The sequence below is a fragment of the Erpetoichthys calabaricus genome, chromosome 9 (assembly GCF_900747795.2).
Source record: "Erpetoichthys calabaricus chromosome 9, fErpCal1.3, whole genome shotgun sequence".
Classification (NCBI taxonomy): Eukaryota; Metazoa; Chordata; class Cladistia; order Polypteriformes; family Polypteridae; genus Erpetoichthys; species Erpetoichthys calabaricus.
The window spans coordinates 47,476,267-47,489,636 of record NC_041402.2 but is presented as its reverse complement, the minus strand read 5'-3'; the positions used below and the strand labels follow the sequence as shown (position 1 = coordinate 47,489,636).

Here is a 13,370-nt window from a genome sequence, read left to right as displayed (position 1 = left end):
CAATAGACACACAGTACAATGGCTGACCCCACACTCTGAATGGCCTAAGTTTATGGTATGCCGCCTCAAAGACCTGATCAAGTAATACCAACACATATGCACATATTGTGTGCCTCGTCCCTGAATCTGAAAATTTTCAAACTGTGAAACACCTCTGGATTTCAAATAAGGCATTTGGAAATTCTAGTAAATGCAACCATTACAAATGATGATCTTATATTAAGAGTGCTAATCATTCCAGCCATTCAAAAAGATGGTTTCCTATCTGATTGTTTGAGGGCACAGCCAGAAAAGGTTCAAGCCTTTATGCTTATTATGCTGCCAGTTCAAATCTGGGCATTGGAAGGGCTTACCCACTTAAGGGAAGATTAGCAATTACACCAAAAAGTAATGCAATCATTTTAAGTGATCTGTAATGTAAATACAAACAGACCTCTAGACCAACTAAAGAAATTGGCTAAACAGCAACTATTGTGAGTGTGTCATACGAAAGTTTCCTCAGTGTCTTCCCTTGATTTATTAGTGAGTGTACCTTAGAGTCCAGTAACGTCTGCTGAGTCAGGGCCAGAACAAAGTTCACAGGAGCAAGGCTTTTATTGACCACAGGAATAACCTTCTTTACTGTCTCTCCAATCCGTAAAGCTCCCAGATTCACAATTTTATGTTTTGCATCCTCAACTTCAACCTAAATACAAATGAAATTAGTAAAATGACTTAATAAAAATACAACATGTGAAAAATATTTAAATTTCAAAAAATCTGCATTTATTTTCACCTTCATCTCTGTGCCCTGGCCAAGAATCTCCACAGTCTGCTGGCTGAATCCATTGATGTCAAAGATGATTTTATCCTGATACATGATGGGTTCTCTTGGATAGAACGTTATAGGAATCTCCAGAACACTACTGGGAAGCAGGACCTCGGTGTGGCAGTCCACTTCTAAATGTGCAGTACTTGAGAATAGACACTCAATTCTAAAGAAGAGAATGCAGAATCTTATTAAAAGTAATTTGGGAGCCCTAGTGTAATCTGCAATAGATTAATATATTAATAGTAAAAGAATACCATTCTTACCCTAGTGATACTGCTAAGACTTCAACAAAACTAAATCAGGGATACGGTGTTGTAGTTAAAATATGATTGTTAAAATATGATTGAAATTGTGTTGCCTTTAGCTAAGCTTTCACTTGTCAATATTTAGAAATGGTATGTAAGCACAGAACTTTATTCATCTATTTATCCCCCTTTTGTCAATCTAGCTTAATCCAAATCAGGGTCTTCATGTGAAGGGCAGGTATGAGTGTGCCCTTAGAGGAAGCAGGACTGGAATGGCACATTAATGCACACAATCATTCATACAGAACCAGTTTAAAGTTACCAATTAACCTGCCCATAATTTGCGTAAGGTTTGGGAGAAAACCAAAGCTCCCTGAGAATTTTCAGCTGGGGTTACACGGTGTGCATCTGCACAATAGACTGGCCTGGAACTGAAGTGATGCCCCTTGCACTTAGAAGTTACATAAATTATCCATCAATCCATTTTATGAATCTGCTACCAATTTCAGTCAAGAGAAGGCTTTATCAAAAGCAGGGAATTTGACATCAATTCATGGCAAGGCACATTTATTTATGTAAACCCTTAACTAACTAAATACACACATCTTTGAAACGTCAAAGGAAACTGGAGCTCAAAAAGAAAACCTGCCAAATTTTATACCATCTGCCTGCAACTAACCACTATGCTCTCAAGTATGCCCTCCTTGGATCTGATAAATCATAATTCAGTAAATTATGTTTATATTAATTACAAATCTGTTGGGTCCAGCACATGACTCTTTCTGCATAAATCTTTGATTTTATTAATAAAATCTTGTAAGAGAATTTGCTTAAAAAATACAGAATCATCTCTGTCAGGCAAAATCAAATAAAATGATTTTATTAAGAAAATTGATGAGTGAACCTGGCTGAATTCACTTCACTCTTAGTTTGTTGAAATCATGAAAATTTTCGGAATCTTTCCCATACTTTATGCTGGACCAATTATTGCGGCCAAAAATGTGATCTGTGGTGTAAGGCTTCAGTGCTAACCATTGCACCACTAGGCCTACCTGTGATAAAAAATAATAGACTTAAATATCAGAATAGTAGAATTTCTTTCTGGCAGTGGCACACAGGAATCATGAATTCACTAAGGATTGCCATAAATAGGTGTAAAACATGGATTCACACTATTAAAGGGGTAGGCTCACATATTACACACAGGTCACGTGCAAGTCCATACAAAAAGACATTACCTTTAAGACACAAATGTACCCACACCTTTCCAGTTTCCTTCTGCATACACATATTGTGTTTAAATGTATTTGCAAGTTGTCCACTAATTTTTAGCCCACTGCTAGGTGCTATATAAATCAGTGTTATATACTCATGTGCTGTACCATGCAACATTGGATGCTACTGCTCCATGATGTCACTCAGACCTTGCAAGAGCAAGAACATAGCAAATGTCCTAAAAACATTTGACAAATACAGCATATTTACTGCAAAAAGACGTTTTGGTGAATTTTGCCCATCAACACTAATTGAGAATAAATAGGCTTATAGCCTTTTACAGTGTTCTTAACTACGGCAAGTTCATTATGGAATGATCCTTTAAGAGTTCTCATGTCCCTGGACTGACATCCTGATATACTGACAAACACACATACACACACAACTCCAAAAGTGGTCCAGATGATTTGAGATACCTAAAACATGGAAATCTGCAGAAATCTCCAAGCTGAAATTTTCATCCCAATACAATACATTCTGGAGATGAAACTTTGGTTGAATCAAGAAAGCAACAAATACGACATGCCCAGCACCTGTTCTTGCCTTCATAAGATTATAGTTTGGAATTCTATATAACATTTCCTGTTATACAGTGTGGAAGACCAGCCCTGGCACAGACAGGCAGACACCAATGTTCAAACCCACAACACATTTATTTACAGTTCTATTTACAGTGAATATAGTCCCGCACACAACCCAGTGCCCCTGCACCAATCACCCTCAGTTCGGGCCTCTTCAGTTTCCAGCCTTCCTTCACTGCCTCCACTCCAAGCTTTGTCCTCCTCCACCCGACTTCAGCTTCCTTGCTGGAGTGAGGCACCCTCTTATATACCGTGCCTGGAACTGCTCCAGGTGCTCCCTGATCACCCGGAAGTGCTGCAAGAGAATCCGGCTCCTCTACTGGTAGCACCTCCGGGTGTGGCGCAAGTGCTGCAGACCACGGCTCCGGAACTGTCCAGGTGCCCCCTGGTGGTGGCCAAGGGCCTGCGCAGGGTGGAGCTTCTCAGCTCCAGTTGCGTGGCCCTGATGTGACCCAGGGGGGCTGCCCTCTTGTGTCCCGGGGGAGGTACTGCTGGTGATATGTCCACTCCCCCGGTCCTCTCCTCAAAAGGGCGTCCCCATCTATCACAACAGAAACAAATCTGTTTGATTTTGTCAGGATGAGTTGCAGACTGATTGAGCTAAGTCTTTAGGTATGTCAGACTACATGACTGAAGCTCCCATTTAAATGAGGTCTGCGACTGAAAATCAGATTCAAATGAATGGCTTCAATGTCAGTCAGATAGGAGTTTCTACAAATGGCACAGTCATAGCACTTATTGTTCAAGTGACATTCTCATGTTTCATTTTAGTGGTCTCACTTGTTAAGGTTTCCGACCCTTAATTGCTGATTTCAGTCTTAAACAGCTACATTCACTGTTGTTAAAGGCTTCTTATTAGCCATAAGATGCAAATGACAAAGAAGCCAACAGTTCTCCATATAACTTGCTTTCATTTACACTTGTGTGAATTCATCATGCACTGTTTGTTTTAACAAAACACTTAAAAGAAAAATGTGACAGACTAAAAATGATCCGTTTTAGGCTTGGAAAGGAAAAAAATCTATGATATAAGAACCAAACATTGCAGACTAACAAGCCATGCATTTAAATAAGTTCTGAGATGGCAAGAATTGGTTTCTAATTAAGTAATTGGGTTGGAACAAAAACCTGCAGCCACTGCGACCCTTCAGGACTGACGTTGCCCACCCCTTGTGCAAATGAACTGTAGCTATAAATTTGAACTTGAACTTTAACTTGTAATTACTCTAAGTACAATAACTGAGCAAACAGCTAACTAAATAAATTTAATTATAAAGAAAAAACTCAATAAAGAACTTATTTTATCAAGAGTAATATCTATAATAATTTCTATTTACAGTATTACAGTACCTGGCCTCTTTGTCTCCTTTATTTGTAATGCACAGTTTTTGTGTAGATGGAACCATGCCAGCATGATAGATGAAATTTGGTCCAAAGTCATATCTGGTAAAAGAAAAATGAACCCCTGGAGGTACACCAGCTCCATCAAATAAGCATCTATAAGTGGGCCCATTCTGAATCTAAATGAAACAAAGAAGTAAATTAAAGTTTAGTTGATGATTCCATATGTTAATATGTCATTGAATTCTAACAAAGCTGCTAACTAAAACTATGGTGATCATTTCAGGAGCTTTACACAAATTCTAATGCCAAGTGAGCACTATTGGCTGCATGCAATGAGACCGTTTGATACTTTCAAGTGTCAAGGGTACAGGGCAGGTGGTCTGTGACTACCAGCCATGTGCACTCATGTTACCAAGTACTGCCAAAAATAGTCTGCTTTGTTATGTGTAAAATGAAGAGTGGCTTTACTAAATATACCGACTCACTTCTTTAAGAATTAACCTGGTACTGTCTATCTTTGGGTGTGGTGCCAACAGACGTTACTGCCACTGCCTCACTGATTAGCATTACTGGATTAATTCCTGAAATTTGTGTGTTGATCTTTCCACAGCTACTCCAGTTTTTCTCCCACATCTCAAAGATTCTAAATGTTCCCACTGTAAGTGTGGGGTGTTTGGTTGAGTCAGCACAATGATAGATTTCCAACTTGTCTAGGATTGGTAAACGATCGACTCTTTGCAGTAATGCCTTACTTTTAGCTTCAGTCCTATTTTCTTCAATGTGCATTTATTCTGGGGGCAGAAGACCAGTGTTGAGTGAGCCTGCGTCCCTGGTTGCACACTCCCATTTTCTGGTTGCATTTTCAGAAACTGCAGTACATCTTCAGGTCCCCAGAACTCCCAGTGGAATTCCAGAATAAACCTGCCAGTGTTATATACGTGAAAGTCAATGGATATCTTCTCATTAAGTCCCACCTAGGGAAAAACAGGGTTCATCAGTTAGCCTCTTCAACAAAAATATCACCAAAAATATATTTTAATTGATTATTTCTAGAAATCTTATTTAACTGATTAGTTTGCACTCCAATTGTATGAGTTCAGGGGTGGATGCTGAGGGTGCTTCTTTGTAAAATGAACCCTTTTGAAATGTGCAGGGACATTACTGAAAGACTCATACCGTCATGGAACAAGCCTGAACTAAAGTTAAACAGTGTGCTCTGTTTATTGGCTTACTATGTGTCCCAAGTGGTTATCTTAATTAAGATCTATCATCTCATTATACTAAGTTTTCCTAGTTAGTTTTGCAGTGTTCCAGCTAATCCAGACCACACTTCCCTGTTCCTAGAGAAGTGTAATCAGAGAATTTCCGAGAAGAAATTCTGTCATGCACCATGGTAGTGTGTCATGGCTGTAATTGTAGGCATCCTGGGTAACACTGGGTACACCCTCATGGGGTGATGCAGCGCAATCCCTCTGTCCTTAGAAAAATAAAACCAAAAAAATAAAACTATTATCATCTGGGAAGGGCAGAAGACTTTGAACCCTTGGGTCCCCTGATGGATATTTCTCCAGAGCTTGACTGCACCTTGATGCCCTGTCCAAGAAAATTGGAAGAGGGTGAGAGAAAAGATGCATTTATAATACGGCTTTGTGTGCACTTTAAACGGATCTAAATTTGGTTGAAGAGTGTGGACAGAACTCCTCTTAAGTAGATACAGGGACAGAATGGCTGGTGGAATCCTACACTCCTCCAGCACTTTCCAGATGACTTCCCAGGTACACTGCCATAAACAAGTCAACAAAAAAGCCATGGACAGGACTTGGAAATTCCCGTGACATTTTTAATAGGTGTGCAGGGTCAAACAGTTAGTCCACAACCAAGCAGATGAAGCTCAAATATCAAGTTTGCCTCACTGGATCAAAGGCCAAAGGCGTTAGGGCAACATTTAAAGTATTCCTCAGAATCATTGACGTTACCTGGCTGAAGCTGATGTTGTTCTCTTTGTCTGGACTGAGCTCAGTAACTGTCCCCTCTGAGTTCTCATACTGAACATTGGCATTCATCGAATAAGCTTCTGCCTTCACATTAAGTGTCAAAGGTTGGCTTTTCCTTTTTACATTGCATAGTAAATTAAAGTTCACTCGCCCTTCATGAGTTGGCTTGTAAGAGATTACCATTGGGATCCTATGAGAAAACAGAAGGAGATTCAGGATTAGGACAGGAAGCACTCAAATACTATCACTTAAAATCCTGGAAATTCCATGCAAAGCAGGAACCAACTTGAGATGGAGGCCTAGCCTAACTAAAGCACACACTCACACCTTCTCATACTGAGCCATTTTAGAATTATCAAATAAGCTAACACGAGCATTTGCAGACTTTAAACAGATGATGACGAGCAGTGGAATTTAAACCTCGAACACTCAATCAATTCAAGGATCAGCAGCTTAACCAGTGCAACAAGAATTTACCTGCCTTAATAAGTGAGAAGTCAAGCAAAATGACACCTTTTATTGGCTAACTAAAAAGGTTACAATATGCAAGCTTTCAAGGCAACTCAGGCCCCTTCTTCAGGCAAGAGGGAACACCCAGTCTGACAATTTAGTGGAAATAATGTCACAGGAATTCTCAAAGTTCTGGTGTTTAGGCTTTAACCTTTGTCAGTTATATAAAATACACTACTCTGGAAGAAATGAGATTTTTTGTTGTCAAATAGTATTTGGAGGGATTCAGTACACTTCAGTTGTGTTTAGTTTGCTCTTTATTTTCCCAAAAGAAGACAAATTCAGCTATATTTGCTGTTTGTGTTGACCAAGTAACAAATTAACAGTGACATCAAAATTTCACATACATATTGGTGAATGTAATGAAGTTGGAAGATGAAACATAACAGTTGGGTACTCCCATAGTGCATGAAGGCAGCATCAACTGCCCTGATATGACCGACTAAATGTGTGGACTTCAGTGGGCCCTACAACAGACGGGAATTTGCTTGAAATTGGCTCAGTACTATCAGGTACGACTCTGGCTTTGTAATTACTAATAAAAAACTAACCACGTGGTAACTGTCTCTAGGTCGTGCAGATTCACTCTATACAACATCCACAAGATCTGACCTTATTTAATGGAGTATACAGTACAACTCCTAGTCATGGCTTTGGTCTTGTCATGTGCAGACTATAGCAACTCTCTGCTGGAAGGAGTATCAGCACGTGTCATCAAGCCATTACAAATAACTCAAAATGCAGTGGCATGTCTGGTGTTCAACCAGCCGAGGTGGGCACATTTCACTTTTATTTTTAGATCACTACATTAGCTCCCTGTAGCAGCACATGGTAAGTTCAAGTCCTTAATTCTGGCTTTCAGAGTAGTCAGTTGGTCAGCACCTATACATATATAGAGGTGCTTGTGAGGTCCTATGTTCCTTCTTGCTCACTTAGGTCTGCTTATGAATGGTGACTAGTGATGCTACCTCTGAATGGCATCAACTCTAAGTCCAATCTTCCATACAGTATGTAGCTCCTAACTGGTGGAACATTCGTTTGAAGACTCTCTTGTTTTGTGAATTTCTGCCTAAATGATATTAGCTGTTTTTATAACTATTTTTCTCTGAGCACTTCAATTGTGATGGTCAATTTTGTACCCTTGCCCTGTAACACTTGTTTTCAAACAGTCCCCCAGACTGGCCCACTTGATTATGTTGACCCCTTTTGTAGGTTGCTTATGATAAAAGTGTCTGCTAAGCAAATAAATATAAATATAATGAAACAAGATGAATTGTAGTATTATTAAATTAAGTATTACAACATATATTTAGTACTAGAATATTTCAAAAATTTTGAGTAAACAGTAAATTAGTCTCAATAATAAAGATTTTCAGGAAGGAGTTACCAAGCCTTGTAAATGGCTCAGATATATTGGTGTGAAAAATCATTTTAAAAGTCACAAAATATGGACAAAATAGATTTAGAAAATGAGTGGAAAGTGTAAACTGGGAAATAGGAAAGGAATGATGCAATCTGCCAGTTTTATACAGTTTAATATGATAAAACATTCAGTTTGTCATGTACCTGCTGTGAAGTGGCACAGACCCCTCCATTGGATTCACATCTAGGCTCTCGACAAAGCCTTCAGAGTACCGGGAATTTTCTTGAAAAGAGAATGCAAAGTCCACATCTTCATTGTTCACCAGGTACACAGTCTCCCGAGCCTCCAGGCCTAGAGTTATTAGTAAAGAGATCTACTGTTGAAGCTTTTGAGTCTGGGAGGGCACTTAAAACTATTTCTAAGCAATTTGTAGCCTAATATTGCACAATCCAAAAGATTATGTACAAATGGAGACATTTGAAACCAGTTGCAACCTGTCCAGCTCTGGTCATCCCCCTAAATTAATGAAAGAGACTGCTGAAAATTGGCATACATGTAAGACAGAAGAATACTCTGCTCTGTAAAAGGGAATTTAGGTACATGACTGAAGTTTGCCAGTGAACATTTGGGTGAAGAACTGGACTTTTGGAACAATGTGCTCTAGACAGATGAGCCAAGCATATAGCTGTTTGTCCATGATGCCAGATGGCATATTAAGCAAAAAACAAAGCCTACCTTTGACCAAAACAACCTTACACCTGCTGTAAAGCATGATACTGGAAGCATTATGGTGTGGGGCTGCTTTCCTACCAACTTGCTTTTATAGATTCAACAATGAATTTCATAAGGGGTTTCCTGAGGACAGTGGCTGATGTTAAACTATATGTGTAATTTGCAACAAGACAATAACTTAGAACACTCCAGCAAATCCCCAAAAGAACGACTCAAAAACGGAGGAATGATCAAGTCACAGCCGAGATCTTTACTTCACAGAAATGCTCTATGGGGGACTTGAAGTTTTCAGTACACGCAAGAAAACCCTTAATCATAACACATAACACAGTTGAAGTAGTTGTGTAAAAAAGGACTGAGCAAAAATTCTTCCAAATTGATGTAGGAGACTAATAGGCAATTAGAAGAGTTTATTTCTTCCCAAGGGAGTATGCTTTATTGCACTATAAAATTAAATCAACATGTTCACTCTCTCACGGCACCAAATGTTTTATTGTGGGAAAGCTTTTGGTGACACCTCTCCTTAAAACATAAATCTTATTTTATTAAAAGCATAGATTATTTTCCTATAGACCAGCAGTTATATGTTACACCTCTGTTACTACTCCTGTGTGCCTGTTGTCACACTAACTAACATTCTGAAATACACAGATCATAATTGCGATGCACATGCACCCAGTACTATAGTCCACTACCTTAAGACTTCACCCAGTATGACAGTTGCTGTAGCTTGTCTATTGGCAATGTTCTTTTTCTCCCTCAGCTTTGATTAAACAAGCTGAGAAAATAACACAGTTTCTCATCCCCTGGCTATAAAGTAGAGCAAAATGTACAAGACGGAAAGCAGGTTCAATAAGTTTCATCAGCAAACAGCTGGTGGCATAAATGAAAGCAAAGTAGAAATGTGGGTATCCAAATAATACAACTTGATAGTTTTACATCTTTATTCTTTTAGGGGGCACTTAATCGTGTAGTTGCATGAAGTCTCGATTTGACTAAGGTCAATTAATCTCTAGTCAGCTCTCTATTACTCAGTTCTCTGACTTTATACAGCTTACTTTCTTTATTCCCTGAAGCAGTGCACCTCATATCAAAGGGGCTCATAAATTCTATCTGTCCCTTTCCCCAGGTTTTCTTCCTGAAGGCAGAGCTCACGTGTCTAAAACTTCCAGAAAAGACTTCGGGAGTTCATGTATCCTTGTTTCCAAAAGAAGCTTGTATAAAACTAAGCCCACCCACTGATGTCTCTAACCTGTCCAGAAAAAGCCTCACCAAAGTAAGCCTGACCCCAATACTTTACTGGATGGCTTCAGCCTAAGCAGACCTAAAAGAGTTTTTGGTTTCAAAACTTTATAATGCTAGAAATATGTGAAAACAAAATCTTAAAATTCCTTACATTGGAGAGAAAGTGATAAAACTGGTTTGCAGAGAGAAGTTTCACTAAAAAAAACTTTATATATGAAAAAGGTTTATTAACAAAATAGAAAAATATATGAAAAGAGGCTCAAAAAGAACAAAAAGGAGTTGCCTAGAAGGGAATCTCAAGCAAACAAGTCCTAACAGCAGAAATCTAATACAAAGAACAAAAATAATCACAAAGCCAGTAAATCCAAACAAAAAACAAACACTTAAAAATGACAGCACTAGAAACTAAATGCACCACTACCAAGGTCTTCTTCCCTAGCTGAATGTAAAGCTCTAAGGAGATCTCTGCAGCAGCAATGTGAGGGTGGCTCTGCCTCTTGGGGTATCACCCACAAAATTAAAAAAGGAATGGATGTAAATTTTAAGCAACAGTAGATAATTACTAAATCACAGATAAATATCACAGAAGGTACATACAAATATAAAAAAAGTACTCAAAAATGATAATAAAACAGAAAATAAACATAAGCCAAGGAATAAACCCTGGCTGTGACAAAACACTGATAGAAGGCTGCTTCTTTCTTTTAAGAAACCTGTTCAAACTTATCCTTTAAAGACATTTTACAGACAATTATCACAAACTGTAAGATGCACACAGCAAGAAAGTGAAACAACAGCAGAAGAACACTAGCAAAGCAAGTTTCAGAAACGTATTTTGTGCAGTTCTTAAATCAGTTCATTTATCTTCATTTTCAGTGACACCTGCTACTGGAGTTACTGGTGTACTTTTTTCCACACCAGACAGTAACATTTCCTGATTTCAATAAATAACTACAAAGAATATTTTATTGTTATTTGTTATCTATTAATATTGTTGAAATGAAGATCAAATATCCATAAATACAATCGTTGAAGAACACACACCCTTTCATGCAGTGTACATAATTATTCATAGCACTATCAATCATTCTTATTTAATAAAACACATAAATATTTGAGGGCAGCACGGTGGCGCAGTGGGTAGCGCTGCTGCCTTGCAGTAAGGAGACCAGGGTTCGCTTCCCGGGTCCTCCCTGCGTGGAGTTTGCATGTTCTGCCGTGTCTGCGTGGGTTTCCTCCCACAGTCCAAAGACATGCAGGTTAGGTGCATTGGCGATTCTAAATTGTGCTTGGTGTGTTTGTGTGTGTCCTGCAGTGGGCTGGCGCCCTGCCCGGGGTTTGTTTCCTGTGTTGGCTGGGATTGGCTCCAGCAGACCCCCGTGACCTTGCAGTTATGATATAGTGGGTTGGATAATGGATGGCTGGATATAAATATTTGAAGATAATATTATTAAATAACAATTTAGAAAATTAAAGTCACTGATCTCTGTAATTTTTCTGCTTTTTTTCATCAAAGTGTAATTTCCCTCTGCTTATGCTATTTTCATGTTCCCTGGAAGCATTTGCCTGTCATAGCTCATATTTTGTCTTTGAACAAATTTGCCTCTAAATGGTCTAATGGAGTGTATATGTAGTTATCAATACTGGTGCTGACAGCTCTCAGACAGTTACTAAAGAATGCAGTACACAGTGGCTGAGACCACCTTACCTATGAGGAGAGACTTGTAGTTCAGGTGGGACCGATCCAAGGACACCACAGGCTCTCTTGTCCTTCCCACCAAAAGAAAAGGTACGAGGATATTCTGTTCCGGAATCAAGAAGCTCCAGAAAGACTCAGTGATATCAAGTTTTTGAGGGTGAAACTCAAAAGTGATCTATCAAAAGATTATAAAGAAAACAAAAGACTTTAACTCCTATCTGAGAAGAGTTTCATTTGAAATGCAAAGGGCGTGAGTGCAGTCACTGTGCATTTCAACCATTAATGTTAAAACTATTCAACATGTACAACTATTTTTGTGCTGATTATCATTCTCAGTAACTTAGAGCACATATTGTGTATTACAGGGGTGGATAATCACAGTGACTGCAGACTTTTTTTTCCAAAAATGTATCATGAAGCATTCAATTAAATATAATATAATATATATATATATTAATATATAGTATTTTGTAATTCATGGCCATCAAACTATATGATAGCTGTATAAAGGCATATCATCAAGTTCTACTTGAAACGAGTCAAACTGAAATCTCCAAAGTAGACAAATCTGAACAGTTAAGTTTGAAATGTAATACACAACCTTGAAAAAACATTTTTTTTGTATTTCCTCTATGATATACAAGTATACTGTAACTTACCTTACTGTAACATGAGGGGAAATCGATCTGTCATTTTAATTGCTTTACAGACTTGTATGCTCTTTTTGTATGCTGTTTTCACATATAACCGACATTTATGGAGTAACACAGAGCTGCTGCCACAAAGCTCCAGGAGACAGAGATCAAATTCTGACCTACTGGCTACTGCTGGCCAACCCACATCCTAAAGACATGGCACCCTGTCCATGGATAGATCCTGTGTTTTGTCCATTGGATATATAGTACATTCACATACTATACATTATATAAAATACATAGTGTGTGATAGAAATTATATTATGACTTTGAGATATATGTTGTATGAAACAAGGAGCATGATTTAAACGGAATCTACATTAGCAGAGAAAAACTGTCACACAGTCCTAGCTGGAACTTTCCACCAAGATGCAGAATAGGAGAACGGGCAGAAACTGTAAAGTTCATGGAAATAGAAAGTGTCTGTTTGTAACCATCAAAAGGGAGTGAAAAAAGAAACCTTATGTTTTAGACAAGTGCACTTCGTTTTAAAAAAAGCACAAAATAATCCCCAAACCTGGCAAACCACTCACTGCTTGAGGGCAATTTATTAGTTGTCACCATTAATATCTGCCAGTCCAGCTATCAGATGTTCTCATCAAACAAACTTCTGGAGGCCGCTAGCGGAGTCCATGGTTCTCAGCATGGACAAGAGGAGTACCAGTTGCTTGCCTTCACTGCAGTGAGCTACAGACCTGTTGATGAGCTGCTTTTTGGAAACTCCACAAGCAAGAGTGGTATTAAATCTCAAGCTCAGTTCAACTTCCTTTCAATGGTGTTCAGTGTCCTGTGGGTGGTGGGCAGATGAGTGTGTGCTTTTTATTTGCAAGTACAAGTAAAAAAAATATTTTTCAGGCAATACGTGGTTGGGCTGCA

At 38.6% G+C, this 13,370-nt stretch overlaps 1 protein-coding gene across 2 annotated transcripts in view; it reads right to left on the bottom strand.

Annotated features, from left to right (window-relative positions):
* hydin (HYDIN axonemal central pair apparatus protein) overlaps nt 1-13,370 on the bottom strand; it is a 365,478-nt gene that overhangs the window by 248,268 nt on the left and 103,840 nt on the right. Inside the window, exons 46-52 of one of the 2 annotated variants that reach the window (XM_051931627.1) lie at nt 11,809-11,974; nt 8,327-8,474; nt 6,233-6,440; nt 5,009-5,230; nt 4,263-4,432; nt 776-974; nt 614-685 (exon numbers count right to left, since the gene is read on the bottom strand). In XM_051931627.1, the coding sequence (XP_051787587.1) occupies nt 614-685; nt 776-974; nt 4,263-4,432; nt 5,009-5,230; nt 6,233-6,440; nt 8,327-8,474; nt 11,809-11,974 (1,185 nt within the window). Of the gene's footprint in view, nt 1-532; nt 686-775; nt 975-4,262; nt 4,433-5,008; nt 5,231-6,232; nt 6,441-8,326; nt 8,475-11,808; nt 11,975-13,370 lie in introns of both variants that reach the window. The other variant, XM_028809423.2, reaches the window with a different exon arrangement.